Below are 13453 nucleotides of genomic sequence, written 5' to 3'. Positions count from 1 at the left end.
CCCCCCCCCCACTGGTTCCCCTCCTCCCCCCCCCCCCCCATCCCAATAATAGTTGATAAGAATTCATGCTCTTGCTTTTGTTTGTCCTGAAACTCTTATGCACTGTTGGCAAGTCTAGTTAAGTAAAGATTGCACACTCTGAATTGAAACCAAGCAGGCTATCTCTCATTTGGATCATGCTCACTTAAGTTCAGTAAACTGCCATACTACTTTCATCCTTCAACCAAAAGCAACCAAAAAACGCAAAACAACGAATTCTACAAGTGAAGACACAACACATGTTGGTTTTTAAATCAAATTTAACAACTTGAACTAACTTTGTTAAGATAATATAATTCAGCTTTGTTTTAATACTACAATCAATGTATCATGATTTTGTAAATAAGTGAGCTTGTGGTAAATGGTATTTACAGGGAAAGCTACTGTCCATACAAAACTACTGTGTACAAAACTTTAAAATTTTCTCTTGATTGCAAAATGAAATTGGACAACTCAGAGGCTATCAATAGCCATTCTTTCAATAAAGAAATGGACTGCATCATAAAAAAGATCACATGAATATTTCCTTTAGTAAGTTCATCAAGTGTATCCATTCTTGTTATGAAGTTAGAGCGGTTCACTTATTATATAAGTGTCGAAAGTAATTTGCATTTGCATTGGTTTTGTATTACTACACTCAGTGATTGGTTTAAAACTCTCGCGCCACTTTCTCAGCCAATCAGAAGAAAAAGTAAAACCAATCGTGACTCGCTCACACACGCTTTCCCGCGGGGGCTTCGTGCCGGTTAGTGTATTTGCTTTGAGTTTTGATTGGTTAACTGGATTGTCTGTGTTCTTTGTGATTGGCTGGAGGGATTACTTTGGTATTGGTTTTACGACACTCAATTGAAAACTGCTCATATTTGCTTGTTGTAAAGGAAGCCCAGAGGCTTCAGCAGGACTCAAATCTATGACTGCTGTGGCACAAGCACAAAATGCTTAAACCATACTGTATTTTTACACTGTCTAATGTCGAGTTCTTACTAGTTCTAGGATGATAGCTCAAAAATCCATACAGTGTCTGGTAATTTTTGTTTCTCGGGAGGTCGACTAATCCCAAACTAGGTTAACTTGCTGGGGTTCGATTCATTTCTCGTAATTATTTGTACAATCAAGCCCAGTTCTGCACTTGAACTTAAGAACGACAACCATGCTGTATTAAATCACTGGAACCTTAAAACAACAGCTGTACTTTAAAATTGTCCTGTTCAGTACTAGAAAACTGGAGAAGATGTTTCCATAGCAAGACTCTTGGAAAATTTATCTTCATAGTCTGGTCCATTTTCTCTAGTTATGTTGTCGTCTATAGAATATGTTTGAGTTTCATCATCTGTTATGTCGTCATCATTTTCAGTTTTTATATAATGCGCGACTTTAGCAGGAGTCTTTTGTTTCCGTCTTGAGGTTCGCAATAAGTTCGTAGATGGTTTTCCCTCCATTGAGACATCTTCGTTTTCCTTTACGGGAATGTCTTGGTCATTTGTCTCCATTTGGTTATTATCAGTGAATACGGTCGCATCTGTATTTGTGTTAACCTTGACTGGCATTTCTGATCCTGATTGATTAACAGTTTTACAATCCTCTTCTGTCTCATGGCTGGCTTCGTTTGTTACAGAATTAGGCTGTAGAGGTCGCTTTTCATCGACTTCACATGGAGCTGTAACAATACAAGACAGCAACAAATTAACATCTAGTACATGACTATATTAAAGTAGATCTCTGTTCCAATCTTAGGGATCACAGAAGCCAGTGGCTCCTCTGGGACAAGTACATCTTCCTATTGTTAGCTTTTGTTTTGATGACACAAAATCTTATACAATTGTAGATTATTCGATTGGTTTTCAATTTAGTACTCACCAAAGAAAACTAAAGTAAACACTCTGACCAATCACAAAGGACACAGACAATTCAGTGAGCCAATCAAAACTCGAAGCAAATACCGGGTACATGTAGCTGGTGTGAAGCACAGAAAAATGTGTACAAACAAGTAACAACTGGTTTTGGTTTTACTACTGATTGGACAAAAACGTTGAGCGAGATTTTCAAACCAATCAACAAGCATTGTAATGACAGCCAGAATTTCTTTGGATACTAATGTGAAAACCTCTCTATTATTTCAACCACATTGCACATCCTATCATATTATGTAAAACAAGTGTATCTGTAGGTAAGTCACCATTTTTGTTGGCAAGTTGCAGTCGACATTCCTCCAGCTGTACTCTTCTACTTTCTACTTCCTCTGTTAATGATGATACTGTTGTTTCACTTTTTTTTACTATATCAGCCAGTTCCTAAAGGACAAAAATAAATTAAAATAACAAATTAATGAACAAACATGTTATACAAATAATAGGAAGAACATATCGTAATTATTTTTTACTTCAGTATTTATTCTCATCTCCCTCAGTCTGCTTTACAATGCATTCAAATTGGGCGATGCTCTCAACCCTCATCTGCTTGGTGTGTTTGTTCAGACATTCACATGCTTGCGTGCATATTTAACTGTTCACCGGGCCATTCATTTCGTTTCATAGTTAGTGCCATTTCCATCCGTTAATTACATAAACAGTAACAGTCTGAAATATTAAAACCTAAAAAGTTCCGAAACTTCTAGGTTTTAATATCAAAAATGGCATCCCACAGCATTGGAACTATTCCATCACTCAAACAAAAATGCTTATCAGAAGCTGCACAAATTTTATTGGTAATTAACAAAAGATTACCCGCCAGATCTCAGGTGGGTGCCGGGTCTTACTGAAAGCCATGTCAATGGACTGTGGACTGTTCAAAAATGAACTTAAATACCAGTAATTATTAATTCAAATTTGACTGTTAACTTGATGATTCAACTTGTAACCTTGTAACCTCAGAACTTAAGAAGCATTATTCAATAGGTTGAAAGATAAAATCTCGGGGGGGTTGGGGGGGGGACTCCTATATGAAACGGACGGGGATGCTCGTCAGAAATTTTGAAAAGAACCCCTAAAAGGGACCAATCTGGCTGTGGCTCAAGCTTTTCTTGACCCCTAAAGGATACCAAAAAATTAAGAATAGAATTTATATTAATTTTGTATATTTCTTCGTGAGTAACCCTAAACGAGACCATTATGGCTAAAAATATTGGCATTTTGCTCGGAACACACTAAGCAAGACCAAAAATCTGAAATTTACACCCCTAAGCAAGACGATGAGCATCCCCGTCACTTTCATTTACGAGTCCCCCAGGAATAAAATAAATATACTGTTTATCAGCAATGCACACCTGTAATTTCTTCATCATGGTAATATACATTCCATGCATGTGAGAAGACTGTTTTAAACATCCTTGGTTGTCCACAAAGTCATTCCTACAAGGCAAACATTCACACTGTATGTTAATCCACTGAAACTTCAATAAATAAAACAGTGATGGTTTGAAGACCAAAATCCAATAAACAAGTTTCCTATAGAGCCATAAATCCAGTCCATACTATACCATAAAATTCCTAAAACAAGACTGCTCAATGTCCCTTTAAGGCGGGCTTTTTTGGGGGGAGGGCTTATAAATGGGGGGGAGGGGGGGACAAGGGGGTCTGAACCTTCCGCCTCCCGTACCTTTTACTCCCGCTTCCCGTACCTTTTACTCCCGCCTCCCGCCCCTTTCTATAGCTGTTCTCCCCTGTTTGTTCCATTCCATTGCGAAATATAATGAAATGTTACGAAATTTCACTTGTTTTCTCCCGGTTCCCGCCACCTTAAGAATCCCGCTTCCCGCCCTCTCTCCTCCTGCTTCCCGCCCCTTTTCTCCCGGGCTCCCGCCCCCCTGTCCCCCTCCACTTATAAATTGGGGACAGGGGGCTTATTTTCAGATGGAAATTTGCATTTCAAAAATTTTTTGGGTTAGATTTTAGATGGTCAGGATGCTGTATCTGAAATTTTCAGAATTTTAATGAGGTTAAATGCGATTTAACCAAGTTAAATAAAGCAATTTAACCAAGTTAACCACAACAAGTGGGTAGTCCGCTGTCCTGGTGGTCAGCGGTTACTAGCTCTTGTCAGGCTCAGTGCGTTGCCTTCTCGGACATGACAGCGTGGTGTCAGGTCTTCGTTCCATGGAGGGTTTTCAGGGATGTTTTGCGAGTTTTTCCCCTCCCTCCCTCCCTTTCCTACTACTTTTTATTAGTTATAAATTCATTTTTCCACTGATTTAATCAGTGTGACGGGTGTCTGTGTGTGGGGGCTCATGGCTGTTTTGTTGGGATTGCCAGCCTTGGCAGCTTTATTCTATCTGGGGAGGGCCGGCTGACCTCAGTGGAGGCCCTCCCGGGTATCCCAGGCACCCATCCTCCATATTCACGAGGCAGTGGTTAACAGTGTATTAATTTTTAGGTTATGTGTCACTGCCATTACCTGTAAGTGTCAATTACTTCATGAAACAGACTAGATGTGGCCTGTGCAGAGTGACAGTTAAGTCTGTACTCAGAATGTGATGTATCTCCAAGGTTCAGGATCTGTACTTGAACTGGCTCAAAATGCCTGACATAAATTAAGAATACAACATCAGTTTGCTTCCTTGTTGAATGATTTTTAGAGTGAGAGAGGGTCAAGGCACTTATGGTAACAGCCACATTCAAACCCTGCATTTTTAATCTCCCATAAACAGACATATCTCCTAAGTGAACTCCTTTGGAAATTTTAACTGTCTTTATAAAGAAAGCTGGGAATTGCTGAAACCTCTTACACTTTGTCAAAAGACGGAAGCTTGGATTATTCAGTACATTAACCAGTACGTTGACACATTGTTACAGCATGGTTACTTAAGATGCAAATCACGAATACTTGTTTCCACTGTTTTATACTGGTTATCTCAATCATATGACTAGTGTAACATTATTTATAAAGCAGGGCTCGAGACTAACTTTTTGGCTAACTAGCCAAGTGGCTAGTGACAGCTTTGATTTCACTAGCCAAAACGTATTTTCTACTAGCCACAATTTTAAGCATGGTTCTTCTTTTAGGGGGGGGGGGGGGGGAAAACAATGTCCGAAAATGTTTAAACCTTTAAGCGTAAAATGTTCCTTAAATCTTCACGTTTTTTTTTTCCTCAAAAATTGGGCTTTGTTCTTCACTATAAAAAATTGTACATGTACATGCGTTTTTGTCAACTAGAATTTTGTTTAAAGCTTCACATTCTATAATGTCAACAGTTTACTTGTTAGTTATAATTATTCTCTGGGACGATTTTAATAAATGCGGTTTCTTGCCACTAATGCCTGATTTTTTCACTAGCGATTTTGGCTAGTGAAAGGCCAAAAGCTACTAGCCAAAACTGCATTTTTACTAGCCTTTGGCTAGTTGGCTACCGTTAGTCTCGAGCCCTGTAAAGTGTATGTGCCACTGAGGAACCCACGTTTTCCTTAGGAAGATCTAGTTTCATCGCAGAAGTGATTTTCTGTCATTTTTAAACCTGAATTTTGCTCTGCAAACATGGCAGCCCATATGTTAGTGTTGTCCATCAGCAAAAAGACAATGATGGCACAGCAAATAAAATGCACATATCCTTAACAAACTCTGCCTTGTGGATCTACAGAAGATTTTACTTAGTAATGATGATTAAACAAATCGCAATTATTACAAAACACCAAAAACATACCCTGCTCTGTGTGTAGAACGACAAAAGCTGTAATCAAACTTGTGAGTCGACATATCTCTAGACATGTGTGCTGTGAAGACTGCCAAGATGAATTCTTAAAAAAATAAAATAAAATTACATGCCTTGTCTATTCAATATAATCATATTCTCACACAGCACTGGGGGCTATACCAAGCTGACAGCAGCAAGACTTACTTCTCTTCGGTAACCCATCATTTCATACAAGCTTGCACAACTTGAAATAATAAAGAAACGCTAAGAATGATTGAGGATTTTGTGACACAAAATCTCTGTTTTTTAAACACAACCGATAAAGGCCAGTTTTCTGAACAAGTAACAGTAGCTGTGGTGGCTTACATCTCTGTTGTAGTCACAGATGTTCTAGGCTGTAATACAAAGTAATTTTACCACCTAATAAGAAGAAACTTGCCCCAAGGTGAGTGATCAAATTTGTGGACCCACCCACCCCTCCCAATTACCCAAGTTAAAAAGGTAAAAAAAAAAGGTAATTAAAAGCAACTTTATTTATACACGGTTTGTGTTTAAAGCTAGAAGCTTGTGGGGCTGTGTATATGAAACAAATATAATATATTAAATAAACATAACATGGTTAAAAATCCAAACTGGCAGGAGGCAGACCAGTTGGCTATTTACAAGCATGTCCGAGGATTTGAGCTCGGGGCAACCAAGAACAAATCCAGATAGTGGTCAGAACGGGACTTGAACCCGGGACCTCCAGATTTCAAGTCCGGCGCTCTAACCACTCGGCCACGCTGCCTCCTTCCTAAAAGAGCTAGTAAAATCTACAAGTGGCTAGAGGTAGCAGTAACTTTACATGAATTTCGAGTTGTTGAATTTTTATGACTACAGGTATCAACAAGTGTTTACAACACACTAGATAAGTAGACCAGGTTTTTACATAATTTTAAGATATCTGAATTGACTGTATCCAACAAGATGAGATGTTGCCTTATTTTATAAACACCTTTGGCAGGGGTAAAGTTGAACTTTTCAATGAGATTATGATGGATAAGTCTTTCTCTCATGGACACCAGGCCTTGGGTATTACGACGAAATTTAAACCAGCCAATGACTTTCTGCAAACATGATACAAATAAAGAATCAATCAGATACAATAATAAGTACAAAATTAATATAACTATTTTATTAATAATCTAGCCATTGGTTTGTGGGAGGCGCGGTGGCCTAATGGTTAGAGCGCCGGACTCCGGACCGAGCGGTCCGAGTTCGAGCCCCGGCCGGGGTCACTTGTGTTGTGTTCTTGGGCAAGACACTTTACTCTCATAGTGCCTCTCTCCACACAGGTGTATAAATGGGTACCAGCGACATAATACTGGGGGGGAACCCTGCGATGGACTAGCATCCCATTCAGGGGGGAGTAGAAATATTCCTAGCCGCTTAATGCTACGGAAACTGGGATAAGCTACAGCAGTGTGGGCCGCTTGGCTCGTGGCTTCTCCTTCTAGCCATTGGTTGGCTAAGGAAAAGTTGCCATATTTTGGGGGATGCCATATTAGTGTCACTTTCCTACTGGGTGGTTATATATTAGTTGGATTTGTTGTATTATGGCTAGTTAATTTGCATGGCAACCCCAGGGGGTACTTGGGATTTCAAGTGACAGGGATGATTGAAGGATTTTGGGGGATTTGTGCTTATCGCAAGTGTGAATCCTTGCCTAGCCTTCACTCTACAAACTTCAGAAGACTTCAGACTAAAAACTTCAAGACTACAAACTTCAAAAATCTACTTAACCACACTCATCACACTAATATCTGATCACAGTACCAGTAGATCACATGGACCCTATGCCCCCAAACAATTTACTGCCAAATTAACTAGCCTTAGGCTACAATCAAGAAAACTAGCCAAAAGATGTGTAAATTAAATAATGATGTAAGCATAAATTGACAATTTGGATAGTTGGTTACTAGTACTAAAAAATCTGTTACTTACTTCGGCCTTTTCGTTATCATTATTAAGTTCCTCTGAAAGACTTTCCCCAACTAAATGGCCAACAGCAGTGTAGAAACTGTGTGGAAAAATTAAGTTTAAATAAATCATGAAAAATTAATTCATTTAGATCCCCTTCTCTCCCCTGCCCTCCTCACAGATATGTAAGTCCTCCCCTATCCAGGTTTTTGGTATTTACTCATTAACATTCTCACGCAGCACTTCACTTAAAGAGAGGGAGTGAAGATCAAAACATGGCTTTTGCACTGCACCACCTCCCAACAAAATAATCCCAAGACAAAATGCCCCCCCTCCCTTCCCCAAAAAAGTGCTCCCTTTACAGATGCAAAAACTAATATTATTCCTCATAGGAAAAGAACTTGGCTGAATATTTCTCGTTCTTAAAACATGCCTTGTCGAAGGTCTATGTATTTAAGTAAGTGGAGGGCGACAGGGGGGGGGGGGTCTGAACCTCCCGCCTCCCATGCCTCTTACTCCCACTTTCCGCCTTTTTTACTCCTGCCTCCAGCCCCTTTCGATAGCCGTTCTCTTCTCTTTGTCACATATATATTGCAAAATATAACAAAATGTTGAGAAATTTCATTTGTTTTCTCCCAGTTCCCCTCACCCCTCCTGCTTCCCACGCCTTTTCTCCTGGGTTCCCGCCCCATGTCCCCCTCCACAAGTAAGCTTACACAGGGAAAATTGTCAGTAGTGTTTTTTCTGAGCGGTTTGTCATGGGTCATTTTGACCAATATTCCTTGTCATTAATGGTTGATTGTTTTGGGAAAAATTTAAGGAAAGATGTTCATATCAGAGTACTGGGATTTGTTTCCCCATCATTTAATTATTCATTTTTGTTTTAATAATTTATTAAATTTGTAATATGCATATCTAGCGTAATTTTAATAGTAATAATAGTCAATGTAACACTTGGTACCGGTTCTTCAAAAGGATGGATAAAAATATCCACCAGATAATCACAATCTAGTGAATATAAAGAGTTAACAAACAAAATATATGTACAGTAGACCCCAACTCTCCGCATTCGTGGTCTCCTGCGTCCTCGTCTCCCCCCCGTTCTCCGCTCTGCTGTTCTCTCCCCATTTCATCACATCATCTCGCATGTTCGTGGGTCCCCTGGCCGTGGATCGTCACATCTTCGGATCCGAATTGTCGGACATCTGCTCTGTCTCCGAGTCGGACATCTTCGACGTTCGGAGTCAGTCCGGAAGTGGGAGGTCCCCGACGGGGCAGGTATAGTACAGTATATTCAGTGGATAGTGATTTATCTGATATCTATATTGTTATCCATCCTTTGATAAACCAGACCCAGTATATTGCTTGCATTATTTGAACTATGTATGTAATTCTCTGATCAATCGTCACTTCCTGCATCCATAATCGCACCTACCTATGAACTTTTCCAAAAGGTACGAATCCTTGAATTGCTGTAAACGGAGCACAAATATCAAATTATTAACACCACACACCGTGCAAGAAGTAAAAGAAGAAATAACAACGCAAGCAAATGGAACACTTACTTGCCACTCGCTCATGTGTCAAGTTTTCAGATTGTGAATCGGTGATGGTGTTTCTAATACGGCTACTGATCTGGCCTAATAAAAGCCCCTCCTAACAAAACAGGGTTAAAAATATATCAGATTCGACACAAGAAATCATTGAAATAGTCAAAAGTGATCCACTAACCACATCTCCTTCGCTATTTTCCAGTTCGTAAACCAACGAAGAGAACACACTACCGGACAAGCAAACCTCCATCTTGGATTTTTAGATGAAGCCGCTGTCTTCGAAATTTTTTTGTTGCGGGCTCAGTGTCGGGCACGCTTTCGTTTAGTGCTAGATCGCAAGAGGAGCAGGAGCACGCCTCGTTTGCCTCAAAGCGGTTACGACCTGGGCCCTGTCAAACTGAGCTGTGTCCGTATTGGATAGAGCCCGTTGTATTGTAGTCAAGTCCCTGAACTCTCCCTACTAGGCCTTTCTCGATTATGCTAGCATTTTTTTCGGCATTTTTTTGGGAAAATGAGCATTTTTTTTTTCGTTTTTTCTTGAAAAAGAATTGCTAGCATTTTCTGTCATTTTTCATGACTGTGATCCAGATTTCAGAACTCAGAAGGATAAATAATCCTAAAGTTTCACAGTTTTGATTACTTAATTTGATTGTTTTCTGTTTGTTTCGACTGTTTGTGCGTTGTGTTACTTGTGTACTTGTGTTGTGTTACTTACGTGTGTGTTTTTTAATTTTTTTTTTTAATTTTAATATATATTTTTTATTTCTTGTTTTTATAAACAAACAATTATTAAGTATCACCTGTTGTTGATATGAGCATATAATGTAAGAGTTCGTACGTTTTGTTTGAAGTAAAACAAAGCATTCTTTGGAATTCAAGTGGCATTTTTTAAAGAAATCAGGCATTATTTTAGCATTTTTTTGGCTTTTTGCGAGAATTTCTGATAGCATTAAATGCCAGTTTTACTAGCATAATCGAGAAAGGCCTACTCCCTACCCCCCACCATGCGCGCCTGGGTTCAACCCCGTATATATGAGGACGTGGAAGGGAGAGGGACTGGACTACGCTTGTCTGAAGTTCATAAGCTAAAATTATGAACTTCTAATTCTTCCTTCGAAGCTGACACCACGATCCACTTGTATAAAGATATTAGTTTCAAAAGAAACTGTTGTGCTGCGTCGGCGGGCAAATGAAACATTCAAGTTGATTATCAACTGGAAGTTGATGAAGGTAAATAAGCCGCCGTAGCGAATTTTAAAAGGCTGACGTTTAAAACGTTAGCCCTTCGTCGGAGCAAAATGAAGAAGGGCTCAGTAAAGTTTAAAACGAGCTCCGTCGAAACAGTCGAAACGTCGTTAGGGGGTCCTAGTGAGGTTTCTTTTCCTTTATCGGCTTCCAGTTGATAACAACTAAGTGATCCCCTTGTATAGAACACTCCCAAGAGTGTAGGAATTATCCTTGGAGACCTGGAAGTAGAAAGGGGAAACTAAACAGGCGATGTATTCCCCGGTATGATATCCCTGGGAGACGCTTTCACCTTTTCCCCATATTTCCAGGTCTCCGCTTTGTAACCGAACAATTCAATTCAGAGCAAGCCAGGGGAAAAGAACCATGCCCAAGTTGTTTTGATAAAATACAAGGCCTGTTCCTAATTACTTTGTCAACTTTGACTGAGATAGAATTTTAAAAGTATTCTTTTTACAGTAACAGACAAAAAAGGAACGTAATAAATGTGACCCGGTCGGCTGCCTACTGGTTTCTGTTACAAAATAACGTAGTTAGCACTAACTATGAAAATAACGAGCGTTATAACTGAAATAAGCTCTATCGTCAGGTGTAAAACGACACAGACAACCCCCAAGCATGAATATCCCTCAGCAGCGAGTTATAAGCCCGTGAAAAATACTGACTGGTTAGAAACAGACCTAGACTTCAGTGAAGTGAGTTAAATGATAATTTTATTTAGTTTATTAGCCTTTTCGGCCACTAAGTTAAAGTATATGTTCTAAACAATTCATTTCTGATTAATAATATTTCTTACAATCTCATTAATATTATAGCAATGTGCCTCGATTTGAGGAATGTACAAATAAAGAACAAAATAATAATTTGACTCCTGCTTTTTTTCAGTTGCAACACGGAACATTTGAATATTAAAATTTACAATAAAACGTTCTTTTTCAGTTCATTAAACACTGTTTTTACACGTCAATATGAATACGCTTATGGCGATTGAGATTTCCTGACTGCGAGAACCGCTGATAGCAAATATCGCACTGGTACGGTTTCTCGCCAGTGTGAGTGCGCATGTGCTTGGTAAGCGTGGAGCTGTCCGCAAAGGCCTTGGTACATACGCGGCATCGGTAAGGGCGTTCGCCATTGTGAGTGCGCATGTGCGTGGTGACGGATGAAGACTGGGAGAATTGACGGCTGCAAATGTGACACTTGAATGGTTTTTCACCGGAGTGGATGCGAAAATGTGCCGTGAGATTGGCAGCTTGTGAGAAGGACTTGAGGCAAACCAAACACTGATATGGCTTTTCTCCACTGTGCGTGCGCAGATGCAGCCTCAAGGTAGACAATCGCGCATACGATTTCCCGCATACGGGACATTTCTTGGGGCCATCATCACTGAGGTGATCCCTGGAAGGCAGTCTGGGAGACCCAACAACTGCAGGGTTTACAAACTTGTGCATGTAGGGAGAGAATGATCGCAGGAATGGAACTCCGTTACCGTACAGTACTGGGGCTGGTCCGAAAGCGGGAATGCCAGTAGGTGGAGGTCCGGGCAGATACGGAGAGGAGAGGGACCTGGGAGGGAACAAGCCTTGGCTGTGATTGAAGTGAAGGAAGCCTGTAGGGAAGTGATGGACTGGATGAAAGGCAGACCTCTCCATTGCAGAGGGGTGCATCAATGGAAACCTGAACAAAACAAAACCAAACACAAGGACGTTAGTCTACAGCCTTAAGAAAAGCCTTTGTTACAAATCCAAGCTCGAGAAAGTGGTTCTCCGTACTGGCTGTCACTCATTTCTTTAACTGTTAGTTCTAAGAATTTAGTTTTAGATCATCTAGACGATGTGACTTGGGTCGACGGTTCTTTCTTTGCTATAGGCCCCGAATGCTTGACATGTGTTGATATCAGTAGCTAAATTAGATCAAGTTCACTGCTGGGAGTCCCAAAAATAAAATCAAGGCAATTTTCTCTACAGTCGAGTTGAAAATGCTCTTCAACGAAAGCGGTATCAAAATACAAAACTTTCCCCGCGAGAACTGTTACTTACAGTGTTCGAAAACATCCGAGGTAGTGCTTTTCAATTTGATGTCTTAACTTATTATTATAAGGCAAATAACGTCTAGGCTGCCGTTTGAACAACAAATTGATGAACTTAGCACGGCCGATCGCGAAAAACTAAATGGCTTTGCTTCTAATCCTATATTTCATGATTTTTTAGAATCGTGTGTTTTCATGCTATAACAATAAACAATCTCTGGTCCAAACTCTAATCGCAAACCTTTCATTAACAATCTCGAAGCTTCTAAAATCGGGAAAAAAAATCAGAGCTAATCGGGCTGTGGGTGTGCGCCTCTTGCCTTGTGAAAAAGATTAGATGACCTGAGATATTTCCAGCGAATCCTATAAATAATGAAGGATACTACGAATTTTTTTTCCGTTTTGGAACTAAGCGCCGCTTACTTCATGACTGACCAAGATTTCGGTAAGGGTTTATTGACTCATGATTTTGGCTATTTTTCAATCCTACCTAGCCGTCATAATGACAGTACATGTAAAGAAATTTGAAGACAACTTACGTTGGGTTTGGCTCTCCATTGATGGACAACACAGGGCCAAGAGCGAGCTGACGATCTGTTCCTCTTGAGAAATCAAAGTTCTGCTCCTGTGTGAGCGGCTGTGAATTCTTGACAATGGTGGCTTGTTCTTCACTTTTAGAACTCATCTTGGGTACGATGGTTTTGGTCCTGATAAAAAAAAATCAGCCTCAAAGTTAGCGATAAAATCATTGATTTCATCGAAAATCAAAGTATCGTGCATTTGATTTTTCAGCAAAAAAATGTTATCTGACTTTCGATTTTCTGTTGTTGTGCGTATAGAAGGAGATGTTGGCATGAAATTGTGCTCCAACTGGAACACTATGAATTTCTTCCTGCTTTTTTAGATTTTCTAATTTGCTCCATTTTCCACAAACTCGTGCGCAAAACCCTACGATTGTACTAACGTGACGGCCGCTACGAAGGCAATTCTGATGAGATTTTGGAA

The 13453-nt window shown here is 39.9% G+C and overlaps 2 protein-coding genes across 2 annotated transcripts; both read right to left on the bottom strand.

The window, feature by feature from the left end:
* Positions 1-156: 156 nt before the first annotated feature.
* Positions 157-9486, bottom strand: LOC144643538 (BRISC complex subunit Abraxas 2-like). Its single transcript, XM_078502832.1, has 10 exons — positions 9353-9486; positions 9187-9277; positions 9057-9093; positions 7646-7721; positions 6657-6768; positions 5672-5765; positions 4429-4554; positions 3302-3386; positions 2216-2330; positions 157-1696 (listed from the first exon to the last, which is right to left on the bottom strand). The coding sequence occupies exons 1-10, from the start codon at positions 9422-9424 to the stop codon at positions 1254-1256; spliced, it is 1251 nt and encodes a 416-aa protein (XP_078358958.1). The 5' UTR covers positions 9425-9486; the 3' UTR covers positions 157-1253.
* A 1830-nt stretch (positions 9487-11316) lies between these two features.
* Positions 11317-13453, bottom strand: LOC144641858 (uncharacterized). The gene is made up of 2 exons (XM_078500876.1): positions 12988-13453; positions 11317-12096 (listed from the first exon to the last, which is right to left on the bottom strand). Exons 1-2 carry the CDS (start codon positions 13131-13133, stop codon positions 11376-11378), a joined length of 867 nt encoding a protein of 288 aa, XP_078357002.1. The 5' UTR covers positions 13134-13453; the 3' UTR covers positions 11317-11375.

This window comes from Oculina patagonica, chromosome 2 (genome assembly GCF_052425735.1).
Source record: "Oculina patagonica isolate OP01 chromosome 2, crgOcupat, whole genome shotgun sequence".
Lineage (NCBI taxonomy): Eukaryota > Metazoa > Cnidaria > Anthozoa > Scleractinia > Oculinidae > Oculina > Oculina patagonica.
The sequence above is the reverse complement of the archived record's forward strand: the minus strand, read 5'-3'. Positions and strand labels throughout refer to the sequence as shown.